The sequence below is a fragment of the Ochotona curzoniae genome, unplaced genomic scaffold (assembly GCF_017591425.1).
Source record: "Ochotona curzoniae isolate NIBS_2020 unplaced genomic scaffold, NIBS_Ocur_1.0 contig_4148, whole genome shotgun sequence".
Taxonomy (NCBI): Eukaryota; Metazoa; Chordata; class Mammalia; order Lagomorpha; family Ochotonidae; genus Ochotona; species Ochotona curzoniae.
Window position 1 is genome coordinate 3,817,941 of NW_024466146.1, and position 14,321 is coordinate 3,832,261.

General features: G+C 49.6%; 1 protein-coding gene and 1 non-coding gene across 7 annotated transcripts in view; one reads left to right on the forward strand and one right to left on the reverse strand.

Annotated features, from left to right (window-relative positions):
* Nucleotides 1–14,321, forward strand: part of NRP2 (neuropilin 2) — a 112,650-nt gene that overhangs the window by 8,218 nt on the left and 90,111 nt on the right. For all 6 annotated transcript variants that reach the window (XM_040984536.1, XM_040984539.1, XM_040984537.1 and 3 more), the window contains exon 2: nt 7,257–7,434. In XM_040984536.1, the coding sequence (XP_040840470.1) occupies nt 7,257–7,434 (178 nt within the window). The remainder of the gene's footprint in view (nt 1–7,256; nt 7,435–14,321) is intronic.
* On the reverse strand, nt 3,653–3,760 carry LOC121159456. Its single transcript, XR_005884372.1, has one exon. It is a non-coding gene; the product is annotated as a U6 spliceosomal RNA (small nuclear RNA).

Consider the following 14,321-nt stretch of genomic DNA (forward strand, 5'->3'; position numbering starts at 1 on the left):
GAGCTGAAACCAAGCAAGAGAAAAATCCACGACTAACGAATGGTTGAGCAGTGCAGCAATGGCTTGTACCTTTGGGTGCTGACAACAAATATTTAGAGCTTGCCTTTGTGAATATGGAGAGGTCGCAATGAGGGAGCAAACAAGCTCTATGGTGAATTAATTTTATTAATATTAGACTGAAAAATATAAGTATCCTTTGAACTTCGTCATTATTATCTAAGGTTACAGGGTCCTTGGAGAGGGCATTCACACTGTCTATCTTGACCTATGACAAGGGACTGTTATACCAGAAAAGTTATTGAAAGTCTCAGTTCGCCACTAAAAGCCATCTGCATTTAATAATAGCTGTGAGTGAGAAAGAAAGGAAAGTAGCCAGAGAAGCAGAATGCATTGTAATGAGACTCTGGGACATCTACTGATACCGTGGGAGGTCACTGCAGTCCATTCTCAATTTATCCAATCGTCAGATGTCATGTGAGTGGGACTTTTGGGGGAAGACTCTGGATTTGGTTCTGTCAGAGCAGCCCAAGATGTATGGGAAGGGAGTCACGTGCCCTACAGGTGCAGGTGGCCCAGTAGAAAGGAAAATGGCTCAGGCCCTTCTGAACTCGCACACCATAGAAGATGTTGCAGACTTTGGCCTTTGTGAATCCAAGGAGGGAAAATTAGTGCTGGTATTGGGGATGAGCCCAGGGTAGAGGCAGACTCTGAGAATGGGCTCAAGGGAAGATAGGATTTGGAGCTGGGAAGGGCATCTGGAGGAAGGAGAAGGCAGGCGTCAAGACTTATCATTGGTGTTCTTTGGGCAACACTCAGAAGCTGCAGGTTTTGTGGTGGGAAATAATTGCAGAGAAAATTAAAAATAATGATGTGGGCTCAATGCACCACGCAGATTGCCCAGCCAAGGGGTTTCAGTTTCCTTTGTTCACCAATGGGGAGCCATTGACGTTTCAACATGAGCTTCAGTTAATCAAAATAAATGAAAAAATAGATTACATTACCTTTTTCCTCCTTTGGTTTTTGGAGAGACTTCAGAATCATTCTCCTTCTGTTTCCTTCCCTCAAATGTCTGTTAAAATGGTCAGGAATTGTAATCCCAGATCTCTCATCAATGGCATCAAAATTACATTTGCAATGAGGGCTGGGAAAGAGCGGACATAAATATAAACTAATGATATTATATCGGCTGACCTATTGGAATTGCATTTGTTTATGATATAAGATGACAAATAATAAGGTTACCACAGGTGGCATGATTCGAGGTCAGGGGAGGTAATCACATCAAACTTACATTTTGCCGAGTAAATGAGGGTTCATTTTTAGAATCCAGATTGAGGGGAAGAGATGCTCAAAAGGGCCCATTTGCAGACCCCATGTGTGACTCTCTCCTTCAGAGGAGGTGTTTTAGAAGAGGGAATTTGCTTCCTTCCTTCCTTCCTCTCTTCCCTCCTCGCATGCTGGCTTCCTCTCCGATTCTCTCGTCTCATCTCTCCTCCCCTCCCAGATGTTTCTTTTATTCAGATTTTGAACTTTTATCATTGCTAAAGTTCACAGGGCTTTCCATTTGCTGTGCCTTCAGGAGTGCATCATTCACTGCCACCCGGCCCCATAAATTGAATAGATTGCATCCCTTCCCAGTTGCCTTAGGAAGTGGTCAAACGGCCACATTCCTGGGCTGATGGATTGGCTCATTTCTTCCCATCTTAAGCCAAGATACAGATTTTATGAGACTGTCTTGTGACAGGCTGAAGTCTCTTTGAATAAAACAAAATCCAGCCTCAGCACACAGAAATAACTTAAAAGACAGCTTATCCTTGGTTAGTGAGCAAAATTTGGTTGAAACCCCGTGCAGAGGACTGAGAGGATCTGAGGGAGGCGTGTGAAGGAGCTGCTTTTGGTCTTTCTCTTCATGCCTCACTGTTGTTGACATGCTCACACACAGAACTGTGTATCCGTAATATTTATAAACATGCAGCCACAGACTCGGTCAAGAAAAGAAACTCACGTCAGTAGAGCTAATGTGATTAAAAGAGACATTTGAACTCTCCCTAATGCAAGGCAGACATGTTCGCCAAAGGTTCTTGGGGTTGTACTTCCGGCTTGCCAAGAAATAGCACAGAGGGTAACACCTTGAGCAAACGTCTTTTCCTCCAGGAGGGTGAAGAATCCTCCGACTTTGGGGTTCAATCCATAGGAGATGTCTAAGTTATAGTTCTTTTCTTGACCTCATGATTCAGCTTTGGCTTTCAGAACTGAGCTGCAGGACCACGCAGTTCATCTTATAGATGAGAAAACAAACACTCAGAATAAGTGTGATGTGCACGTGAATTTTCTCTCTCAAAATACCTCTTGGTCCTGAACTCATGCTTCTTCTTTTTTTTTTTAAGATTTATTTATTTATTTATTTATTTTACAAAGTCAGATATACAGAGAGGAGGAGAGACAGAGAGGAAGATCTTCTGTCAGGTGATTCACTCCCCAAGTGACCACAACGGGCCAGTACTGTGCCAATCCAAAGCCTGGAACCAGGAACTTCTTCCGGGTCTCCCACGTGGGTGCAGGGTCCCAAAGCTTTGGGCCGTCCTCAACTGCTTTCCCAGGCCATAAGCAGGGAGCTGGATGGGAAGTGGAGCTGCCGGGATTAGAACCAGTGCCCATATGGGATTCCGGGCGTATTAAAGCTGAGGATTTTAGCTGCTAGGCCATGCCGCTGGACCCCTGAATTCATGCTTCCTGTGATAGTGTGAGATGGGACAATCCCTGCCCTGTGAAATGACAAAGGCATCACCATGTAGCATCAGGCAACCGTTGGCCTTCTGAAGATGTCAGAAAGATCACCCAGTTGATGTGGGGAACTGAAAACACAGAAGGCCAAACAGTGGATGAGAGGGGACCGCTGTCTGTAAGGAGTGTCTCTTTATCCTTCTGCTCTCTGTTCCGTGGCATTTTCAAGTAAGAAGGGAACTCAGTTGCAGCTCACTAGACTTCAAACCATGTTCCAGAGAGTCCGGTGCACCTGCAGAGAAGCCCCTCGGAGGTAAGGGGAGGGCTCAGGAGCTCGGTGCACCTGCAGAAGAGCCCTTCAGAGGCTAGGGGAAAGTCGGGGAGGCACAGACTCAGCACCGCTTCCGACTACTCTTCCTCCCAGCCTCCAAAAAGAGCTCTACATTTGTCTGTTTTCTTCAAGGGGGTTTTGGGTAGAATTTCATCAGGAGGAACTTTTTATTTTTTTCAAAGCTACGTCTGGTGCAGTCTACTCATTGAATTACCATCCAGGAAGCCGAGGCCTGGGAAATGAAGAATCAGGTGATCCTTTCCTCGTAATGTGAAATCCTCTTCCCCTGTGATCCCAATCCCACTTTTAATGACAACCACTTGACTCCTTAAGGCCGTATCCACTCTGGTCTGGGTCCCCTGTGCTAGTTAAGCTAAACTGAAAGATCTGATTGCTCATGCCCTTGCTGTTACACAGCTCTGGCTATTGTGGTGAGCCTTTGTAATTCTGATTATTTGAAAGTTCTTTACTGCAGTCAGTCTTTGGTTTTTAGAAAATACAATTGTCCAGTTCAAGCTGTACTGAGTTCCTTTTAAAAAGCTCCAATTAGATTTTCCTGGAATACAGGCCAGATTTTTAAAACACTTGACTTTCTTAAATTCTGTTGAATATTTCCTAAAAACCAAGTATTACCCTCGCACGAGGACCTTGTTAGGCTTTTCTGTATCGTTCCAATTATAGTATGTGTGCTGCCGAGACAAGCACAAAAACTTAAGTATTTCCAAGGGACCTGTGAGTTCCCTTAAGTTCGGTTCCGTAAGAGGGCAAGTGGCCAACTTTCCCCTAGACAACAAGGGCTGGTGCTTGGGCTACCATTAAAAGCAAGGTGCAGTTCTGGTGGGAACATGAAAAGGGTGAAAGAGAAAAGGAATATCTGATAGTTTAAATTTCAAAGAAAAGTACCTGAGTACTCGCCGTAGGTGGTAGGGATCAGAACTCCATAGTGTGCTGCTCTGTCTATGGGGAGTAACACCTGGAAATAACACCTTTAGCTTTCCATGCTGGAGCCCTAGGGGTCTTGATCTGACCTGACCTGCCCACCTCTTGGGCTGCCTACGCAGATTCAGGAGATAACTGCCCCTCGAGGGTCTTGGTGCTTTCTCTCTGGGAAATGAGTTTGCCCCAGGTGAAAGGTATTTATGAAATAGTTGGAGAATGAAGCCCCTTGGTCAACTCACCCAACAGGCCTAGTGGCTCCATTTGCAACAGGATCAATTTCCCCTCTTCCAGGGCAGGTTGGCCTTCAGGGGATTGCCCTTGAGTTCAACTCTCGTTGGCTAGACTCCTCCCAAACAGGACAGAAAGCATTCAGGAAGTTGATGTGGAACACAACAAAGACCTACAAAGCAATGCATGGCATCACTCTGCACAAGAAATCCTAAGGAAGGTTGTTGGAACATGTCCGTGTTGATGTTCACGATGTGAGGAGTTGCCAGCCCTGAGAATGAAAGCTCTGTTGCTGAGAGGAGATGTGGAAGCATTCAGTGTGTTTTCCTTATCATTTCTACGGATGCATTTGAAGAATTCCATTCTCCCCAGGAAAAGGAGACAGAAATTTTAGTATTTATGGATCTCTGTCTTAACAAATAATGTGTGATATTTTATGGGGGTGTAAACATGTATCCAGGACTGAAGTGTGAATTGCTGATATATGTAGTAGTTAATATCTGTCGATGTGTATGTGTGTGATTAAGAGTGTGAAAGCAATCCAAACAAAAATGTGGGTTTGTAAATGTTTGGGAATGGAAAAGGTTAAACCACACACAATCAAAACAGATGTTTTAATAAGTTCTCAACTATTTCAATAAAATGTCTTGATTTTCTTCATATAAAGAAAGGCCGGGGTGGGGGAAGAAATGGGTTATATCTCTTTGTTTTTGCTAAGTAAGATTTTTGGCAGCAGAAAGCACAGACACCCAGCTGATAGAGAGCATGTTTGTTTGTTTGTTTGTTTGACATGGAGAAGGCTCCTAGTGGCCATGTGGAATGAAACCTGCCAGTGAGGAGTTGTCTGGTCCTTGATGCTGATCTGTGTGCTTGGTCTCATTACTGAGCACTGAAACCTGGGATGAAGGGGACGGAAAGGGGAGACATCCTCATTTCTAAGCTAATTGGAGATCATTGGGAAAGGGAGGGAGAACCTGGGTAGTGTGGACAGCCTGATGGTTATAACACAGGAGCTCAGCTCATGTTTCTTCTGATGAGTTCCAAGGCAAAAAAAAAAAGAAAAAGAAAAAAAAAAGGTATAGTCTGCAGGAGCTGGTGGCAAAGCTGCCCTTTCTACACAATACCTGGCCCAGGAGCTAAGCAGGGTGGAAAATGCGCTCCCCTGCTCAGCTGGATCAGAGCAGCTGGTGCTCCACGTCCCTGCATCCCTGCCTGCTTCAAGCATCGCTCCCAGGCCCATTTAACATCCTTGAGCCAGGACCTGTGAGCCTCTGTGGCTGGAGGATGCTGGGTGCCCTGTGGGTGAGCGCCGCTGGGCACACCTAGAAGGCCTGCAGCATTGGCTGCAGAGCAGGGGGAGACACCCTGCTGACCTCATGGCTGGCCTCCCCTCTGGGTGGGGGGGCAGGAGGGCAGAGCCCATTGTCCTCCTGGACTGGGGAGGTGCAGGGTCATTAGGTAGAGGATGATGTGGTGTCTGCCAGCCTGCGGAAATGACTTGCTTTTGTTTTCTACACAGTAGGAAATGGACCTGGATCCATTAGATTCTGGGCAGTTCAACACCGCACAGTTTGAGCTCTGGGAGGCTGGATGCCGAAAAGGCTACTTGTGTGAATTTGTGTCCCAACCACCATTGTGCCGTGTGCCCATCATTTATGCATTTAAAGCCTGTCAGGCTGGTGGTGTGAAGCAGAGGTCTGGGAGATGGTAATGCCAGCAGACACCAGGAATAGGAAAGTGCACCTGTAGAGTTAAAAAATGCATGACCCATTCCCTGAATGAGTGAATATGGGAGAAAGACCCCGTCCTGAAGGGGGGCTGCTGAGCTGTGATACATAATTCACAGGCCCATGCTGCTCCATGCAGATGGCGATATTAAATCGTGATTGATGCTAAGAGACGCACACATCTCAGGAAGGTCTCTAAGAGGCTTCTGAATATTTGCCAGTCTCTGGTGTCTTTCTGTTCGAGTGATATTAAGCAAACCCCCACCCCAGCTCCCCGGAACCCATGCTGAGGAGTTCACACTCCCCTTGCTGAGAGAGGGGCTCCTTTAAATGTCATCTCCCACCTTTTCTGCCTTTGAAAGTGCCCCCCTCCCTCCTGGCTCACAGACATGCTGGGCTGGTAGGGGGGGCGGCCAGCTGCTCCTGCCTGCCATGGCTGCTGTCTCTCATAGACTGGCTACAGCTGGACAAAGCAGCAGCACACTCTGGTGGCAGTGACCGGGCGAGGAGCACCAGTGGACAGCAAGTGTGGCCAAACACCCAGGAGTGCCTTCACACAAAGCAGCTTTGTGGAAATGCTGATCAGAGTCAGTGGATTCTCCAGTACAGACTTTTCCACTCGGTGTGTAATGAAATAATAAATCAAATTTGTGGTGGATGTGGAATTAAATGTTTGGAGGTTTTTCTTTCTTTCTTTCTTAAAAGAGAGGAGAAATTTAAAAAGAAAGAAAGGCTGAAATCACCCTCCAGGGTCTGCTCTGGCCCAAAACTGAAAGTGCTTCCTCCTTACCACATGTAATTGCTAGCAGGCTCGCCTTGTGGGTCGGCACCACAAAACCACTATTGTCAGTTCCCGGAGCTTTGAGTACTGGCTGCCTTGGCTGGGTTGGGAGACACCAAAGAAAATGAAGAATTTATGAGATAAAGATAGAGATGGGAGGTTTGAAGGAGAGGGAGATGGGCCAAGAAAAGGCGGGAGGCATGTAAAGTGTGCAGCCTTCTTGTTTTTGTAATCTCCGAGCATGTAATTGGGAATATTTACGGCCATTTCATGGAACGGTTCCGTGTGTGTGTGTGTGTGTGTGTGTGTGTGTGTGTGTGTGTGTGTGTAGTGAGTGGGCTGGGCTGAAATAATCTCTTCCACTGAATGAGTAAGTGGGTTAGTCTTCTGGACTGCCATAAAAGGACTGCAAAATAGTTGTAATCAGCCGCTGGGAGAGAAGAGACACAGGGGGAGGGAGGAAAAAAAAAATAAGAGGAGGCTGTAGCATATTTGAAGTTCTTTGGTTTGTTGCTTCCTCTTCTAGATCCACCGTGTGGAGGCCGTTTGAATTCCAAAGATGCTGGCTACATCACCTCCCCGGGTTACCCCCAGGACTACCCCTCGCACCAGAATTGCGAGTGGATTGTGTACGCCCCCGAGCCCAATCAGAAGATTGTCCTCAACTTCAACCCTCACTTTGAAATCGAGAAGCACGACTGCAAGTAAGCACCTCTCCTTCTGCTGCCATGTCCTTCCCTCTCCCAGAGCGTCAGTCACACTTCCCACCTAACCCTCCGTCACCTCCTGGCAGCGCCCTCGCCCCAGGACCTGCCAGGGCCTCAAGATGACATTCTCTCCCCGTGGGACCCCGTAGCATGCGAAAAAGAAGCTTCCCGAGGGAGGAGGGCAGAAGCTGGTGGAGGAAAAACAACCATGTGGCTCTGAGGGTGGACCACAAACTCTCCTGGTGACTTACCTTGCCCTGGGAGGTGGTCCCCTTTTCACTAGGGAGACATGTGGGAACCCCACCAGCTTCCTGAAACAGTGGGCTGGGCCCCCTGTGGAGATTTCCTTCCCCAACCCCCCCCCCCCACAGCTGTTTCCTGATGAAGTGGCAGCTGGTGTCTTTAGAGTCTAGCATCCCAGTGTAGGTCCCTATTGATTCTTACTATCTGTGCGGCCCAGGTGAGAGGAGCAGAGCTGCTGTCAGAGATTGATCGAACATCACCGTTCCCATGGCTTTACAAGCATTAATGCATTCGGTCCCCCACCTCCCTCTGAGACCCTCGGCACTGCCTGCCCTCAGAAAGTCCATATTGCACAGGAGGGAACTGAGGCGCAGGGAGGTGACCTCAGGACCCCAAGGTGACTCAGCTAGTCTCGCCACGTGATGTCAGTCCTGCCATCCTCAAAGTCTGCAGCTCAGGAGATGAGCAGATGAACCCTGGGCTGTTCGCGCTTTGGACGTGCAATGCGAACACCAAGGTCCTTGAAGGTGAAGGTGAAGAAGCAGGCACTGTTGTAAGTCAATAATAAGGATGTGTGCCGCACAGTGAGCCCATCTGAACTTCTTTTATATATTTATTTTTATTGAAAAAGTAGATTTACAGAGAGGAGAGACAGAGAGAAAGGTCTTCCATCTGCTGGTACACTCCCCAGTTGACTGCCACGGCCAGAGCTAAGCTGTTCCGAAGCCAGGAAGCAGGAGCCAGGAACCATTTCTAGGTCTCCTGTGTGCAGGGTGCAGGGTCCCAAGGCTTTGAGACATCCTCTATTGTCTTCCCAGGCTAAAAGCAGGAGCTGGTTGGGAAGTGGAGCAGCCAGGACAGGAACTGGTACTCATATGGGTGCATGCAAGGAGAGGATTTAGCTACTGAGCCATCGCACCCGGCTCCTTAAGATATTTTTAAAGAAAATATTTATTTATTTGGAAGACAAAGACAGAAAGAGACCTTCCATCTGCTAGTTCACTCCTCCAAATGGTCATGATGGTCAGGGCTGGGCCAAACAGAAGCCAGGAACTTAGAGCTCCATCTGGGTTTCCTACATGGGGACAGGTGTCCCATTACAGCTTCCATTGTCCACTGCTTTCCCAGGCATAATAGCAGAGAGCTGGATGGGAAGCAGGAGAGCCAGGACTCGAACGGGTACTCTGATATGGTATCCAGCGTCACAGGCGGTGGCTTAACCTCCTGTGCCACTACGCTGGCTCATCATAATGTTCAGACTGTGCAGAAAGGACTGTGATAACAGGCATTCTCTCCAATGAGTAGCTACAAGTGTGTGGTTGCCCTGAAAAGCATTCTGTGGTCCCATCTGCTTATCAGGAGCCTGAGCAGCCCTCGAAGTGAGGGATTGTAGGTCCCAGAATGTCCATCAAGGAGCCAGCAAGAGGGGCGGGAAGAATGGAGCTGGTGAGACTTCCGGCGATCATCTTAGAGCAGGCCTGGATCCATCCAGGGCATCCTTGGGAAGGACACCTCCTGTCTGCAGATGTGGCTTGCGAGGCTCAGGGAATGGACGCCGTTCTGAGCCTCCTTGGACTGTTTTGCACCTGCAGGAGGCTCTTCTCCCATTGAGGGGTGACCTTTGTTGAAAAGGGAAGTTTGCCTCATAGATGTCTCATGTGGGTAGGATTCACCAGAGGGAGTTTCTAAGCCCAGATCCCCCCCTGACTCACTCGGCAACAGTGGGTAGTTCCCACATTCTTTCTCCAAGCCCCTTGGACTGCCCCTGGATGCATGTGCTCAGTGTCTCCAGGCTTCCCATTCCCTGCTGGTGAACTTGACCAAGCATTTCTGTTCAGAGAGCATCTTCGTCAGGCCTTTGGGTTCACGTGCTTCTGCTGGGTTGCAGCAGTTGGCACAGACGTCAGCATAATGTACAGAGTGCTGGGGTCTGGGCTCCGAGAAACTTGACTAAGCACCTAGCTCTCCCGACACAGGGCCAAATTCTGTTATGCTTAGGAAAGCAAATCTCCCAGGCCGACTGTGAGGAGGTCATTTTCTGTAGACTCACGGTGGCTGAGGCAGAAGCTGCGGCTTTTGGAAGGGGGAAAAAAAAAAGATTCAGGAACTGGAGGCTTCAAGCATGTTAGGAAGCTGGAAAAGCCACAGAAGCAGGCTCCTGCCTTGCTTTGGGCTGCTGTGGGTTCCCCCTCCCCTTTCCAGAAGCCAGTGCCAGCGATGAGGGAGAGCCCTGGCCTGCCAGAGCCCCTGGCAGCAGAAAGGGACCAGCCGCTGGCCCTTGCCGGAGCTGGGGCAGGGAAAGCAGCTGGCTCCTGAGGCTCACTCAGCAGCATCCTGTGTCCCTCCGCCCCCCCCTTCCTTATCCCGTGCTTCTGGCTGGAAGATCAGGAAGGTCAGATGGAGAGCGTTCTGGCTTCTCTTTCCCCTGAGCGCCAGATTGTCAGAGACGCCCTGTTGGCATTAAGGCTCGACTACTTCACTGCGTCCTGAGTTCTGCCCAAGTCCGCTGCTTCTTTCTCATTCTTTTTTTTTTTATATTTAGAAAAGCCTCTCGCTCTTCAAGGTAGGGCTGCCAGTTTCCCTTGGCTGGTTGCACACAGAATAAACGGCCTTCGCCCTCTGGCCTGCCCTGTTTTACTTTCTTGTGAAAAGAACAATTAATGTCATTGAAGTCCTGGAAGTTCTGTCTCATGGCTGCCCTCCTTCCCTCTCCCTGCCTCTTGGCGGGCTCTTCCCTCCCAGGAAGCTGCTGAGCATTTATTTGCTCTCAGAGGCACTTGGCCTCCTTCCCCCTTCCCTTTGGGCTCCTGCTGCTAATTGCGCCTGGCTCTTGAGGTGGGTTCTTCCCCAAAGAGCACCGCTTCATTGTCCTTCTGACCTGTGGCACAGTGCTAGCACCCTGGCAGAAAGGGGAAATGAGTAAGAAAGTCAGGATGAAAAAAAAGCAGCCAGCCCAGCAGTGGAGGCACACTGGTCCCCATGGCTACCCGTGGGCTTTTGCTTCCTTCTGCCTGCAGGATTAACCACAAGGACTGCCCCCACTGTCTTGGCACTCCGGGACCTCCTAGGACAGGATTAGCTCCCCTGCTCCAGAGGCCCAGCTCTGGACTGTGCACCCTGAAATCTACGTGTGGAAGGTCCAGGCTGTGGCTGACTAAATCCCAGACAGACCTTTCCCACTAGCAGCCACTGGGACTCGGGTTCCACTTCATCCTGCTCTCTGGTTGGAAAATTTCACTCACGAACTTCAGCTGGCCTGAGTCAGTGCTAGCCAAGGCCACCGTGTCTGCTGATCTTCCGCTGACTCCTCCCCCTGGCAGTGGGCCGGAACCCAAACCCAGAGCACCCACCCGACTGCTCCAGGCCCCACTTAGCAACTGGGCATGGCGGGGCGGGAACAGAAAGAGGAGGCTGTGGTGCCACCGCCAGGTCCCCCCAACCCCGTGGCCAAGGACCCATGGGGGGCAGGAGTCGGTTCTGTCTGGGCAAGGCAGAGAGAAGCCACTGTGCTCCCCGGGTGAGAAGTGGAGGCTGCCTGAGGCTGCTGTCTTCTTGCACGGAGGCCTGGAGCTTGAGTCATCAAGCAGTGTTAGGGGTTTTACAAACACACCAAGTTGAGCATTCTTTCCATTTCTGAGATTTAAAATGTATTGTGTGGTGTGAGATCCAGCTTGTGTGTGTGAGTCCGCAAATGGTGGGGGAGGGGGACAGCTTCCTTTCTCCCGTCTCGGAGGCCCAAACAGATTACAAAGCAAAGCCAAGAGTGAGAGTCCCTTGAAAAACTGGTCATTTCCAGAGAAGTGGCTTGAAAAATGTTTCAGGAAGAGCACAAGCCAGTAGGAAGCCTTGCAAGAGCACAGGTTAGGGTGAAACCTTGCACAGTAGTTGGCACTCTACCCCGTTGCAGAGCACTGCTCCCCTCCAGCAAAATACCCGGCTACTACTAAAACTTCCAGTTTATGTTCTTCTTAAAAGGATTTCTGACTTTAAAAAAAAAAAAGAGGTTTATTTTGCTTTTATCTGAAAGGCAGAGTTGTAGAGAGAAGAAAAGAGAGAGAACCGTCTTCCATCCACTGATTCACTCCCCACATGGCTACAGTGGCCAAAGTAGGACTGGTCTGAAGCCAGGAGCTTCTGCCAGGCTTCCCACATGGGTACAGGGACCCAAGGACTTTCCATCCTCTTCTGTTTTCCCAGGCCATAAGCAGGGAGCTTGATGGGAAGTGGAATAGCAAGGACATGATCCAGTGCCCCTGTGGGATGCTGGTGCCACAGGCAGATGCTTAACCTACTATACCGAGTTGAAACCTCTGACTTTATTAAAAACCAACAACAACAACAAAAAAACCAGAAAAGCTCAAAGTTGACATTCATGGGGGTCACCTTTTCCTGATGATTCTTTTTTAAAAGAAGACTTAGAGAAAAGAAAGACAGAAAGAATATGTCACCCATTAGATTACTCCCCAGATGTCTGCAGCAGCCAGGAGGGGAGCCGGGCCAGCAGGTCGGGCCATAGCCAGGAGCCCGGAACTCTAACCTGGTCTCCCACAGGAATGGCAGGGACCCAAGACCTTGGGTCAAGTTCTACTGCTTTCCCAGGAACATTAGGGGATCAGAAGCCAAGCAGCCAGGACTTGATCCAGCACTGCAATATAGGATACCGCTGTCACAATCAGTGGCTTAACATGCTGGGCCACAACGCCAGCCCAGAATTCTGTTGTGAGTTTCACTTTGGTGACAGTAGGCAGGTTTTGTCATCTTTGGGTTGGGTGGATTCAGATGTGAAGTTCTGTTGGCCTTTTAAACTCCCCAGGCTTCAGTTTCCTTGTTTGTAAAATGGTGACACCAACAAGTAGCTGCAGGATTGCTGTGCCTTGCGGATGCAGATGCACAGTAAATTAGCAACCGTGCCACTTTGTCACGGGAAAGTTTGGGACTGTTCACCCTCCGTCCTTTGGCTGTCACTTCCTCTTCTGGGTGTACTTGCCTCCCAGGGCCCTCCTCTCTGGCTTGTTTTTATTTAACTGTGAAGTAATTGATTTTGTTTTGGGGAGAGCTAACTGTTGAGAAATTTTGGAGCTAGGTGCTAAACTTTGCCCTGTACTTAGGTGCAATTCCAGGACCGCCACTTCCGCGTGCTTCAGGCAGTGGAGTGCGGAGTGGAGTGAAGGACGGCAGAAAGAGCACTCTTGTATGTAGATACGTGGGTCCCCCAGCCCCTCTCTGCACCTTTAGTATCTGTCACGGCGTCCTGGATGAACAAGGCGCTCTTGTGTTTACTGCAGACAGAGGAGCTGTTGGACTCTCACATGTGTCTGTTCCCCAGTTTGATAAACTCACCACGGTAAACAGAGACCACAGACCACACTCTGCGATCCAGCCTCTCCACTTTGGCCACCAATGTTGCCCTAGGCGCCAAGGCCGCCCTCCACGCACCGGCAGACAGCCAATACCATCTGCCATTTGCCCTAGTCCCCAAGGCTTTCTCCCTTCTACAGCATCCAGCTACTCCCCGCACCCCTCTTCTCTCCCGGCCCCTACCCTGAACCCTCACAGCTTTTGGTGATCCTTGAGTTGCTGGCTTCTCCTTCGTGTGTGATCCTCTTGTGTTGGGAGTGTGCAATTCTCCAAGTTCCTTTCTGAATGCCTACAGCAGCTGGTCCTGGAGCGTGCAGGTGATTGTTTCCGTGGCCTTTTTAACATTGGAGCTGCTGGGGCATAGGTCATCGTGACATGTGCATCAAGGTGGACTGAGCCTTGCTCCCTCTTTGTCTATCTGGGGACTTAATGAAGGCAGGAAGAGGGGACGTAACTTGGGTCTCCCTCCAACCTAGTGACGATAGATCATTCATTCTTTCAGGAAGCAGTTAGTAAATACCTACTCAATGCCCAACACAATGATAACATGGGTGTGTCGTGGTGAGTGAGCCATACTCCGCCCTCCTGGAGTTTGACTACCACATCTGGAATATCACCTGTGATCTGGCCGTTTGGCTAAGCACTTCATCTTCATCCCACACACATTTTTACTCTTATGTCTCTTCCACACCATAGCTTCTGCCCAGGGACATATTATGGGCCTGTTTTGTGAGCCCACACAGCCAAATCTGATCGAGGCTGAGGAGCTCAAAAAAGGCTCCCTGGAAGAGGTGATGCTGACACTGATTAAAGATGTTAACCAGGAAAGAGAAAGTATGTATGGCTCATGATCCAGGCAGAGAGCAGTCTGCTCAAAGGCCAGAAGCAGGGGATGCGGGAGCCACAAGCAGCACAGTCCCAATCTTGGCTGAAGGTGGTGTCTTTGCTTAGTAGCAGAGTCCTGGGAGTGTAAGAAAGGCTGTCCTTGTTGCTCACTTCTCCCATCCAAGCACTAACCGGGCCCGACCCTGCTTAGCTTCCGAGATCAGATGAGATCTCTGATCTCTTGGTGGTATGGCCGTAGACATTACTCACTTCTGAACATCCTCTCTCAGCACAACTCTGCGTCCTTGGAGGGGGGGGGGGGAAGACCCAACGCCCCCCCCCCCCCCCCCCCCCCCCGCCCCATTCATCTGTAAGGCCTCTGCAGTCTCACAGCCTTGGGCCAGGGACCCACAATGGGATGCTCCAAAGCGTGGTCTGACCTGAGCATACAGAGGACT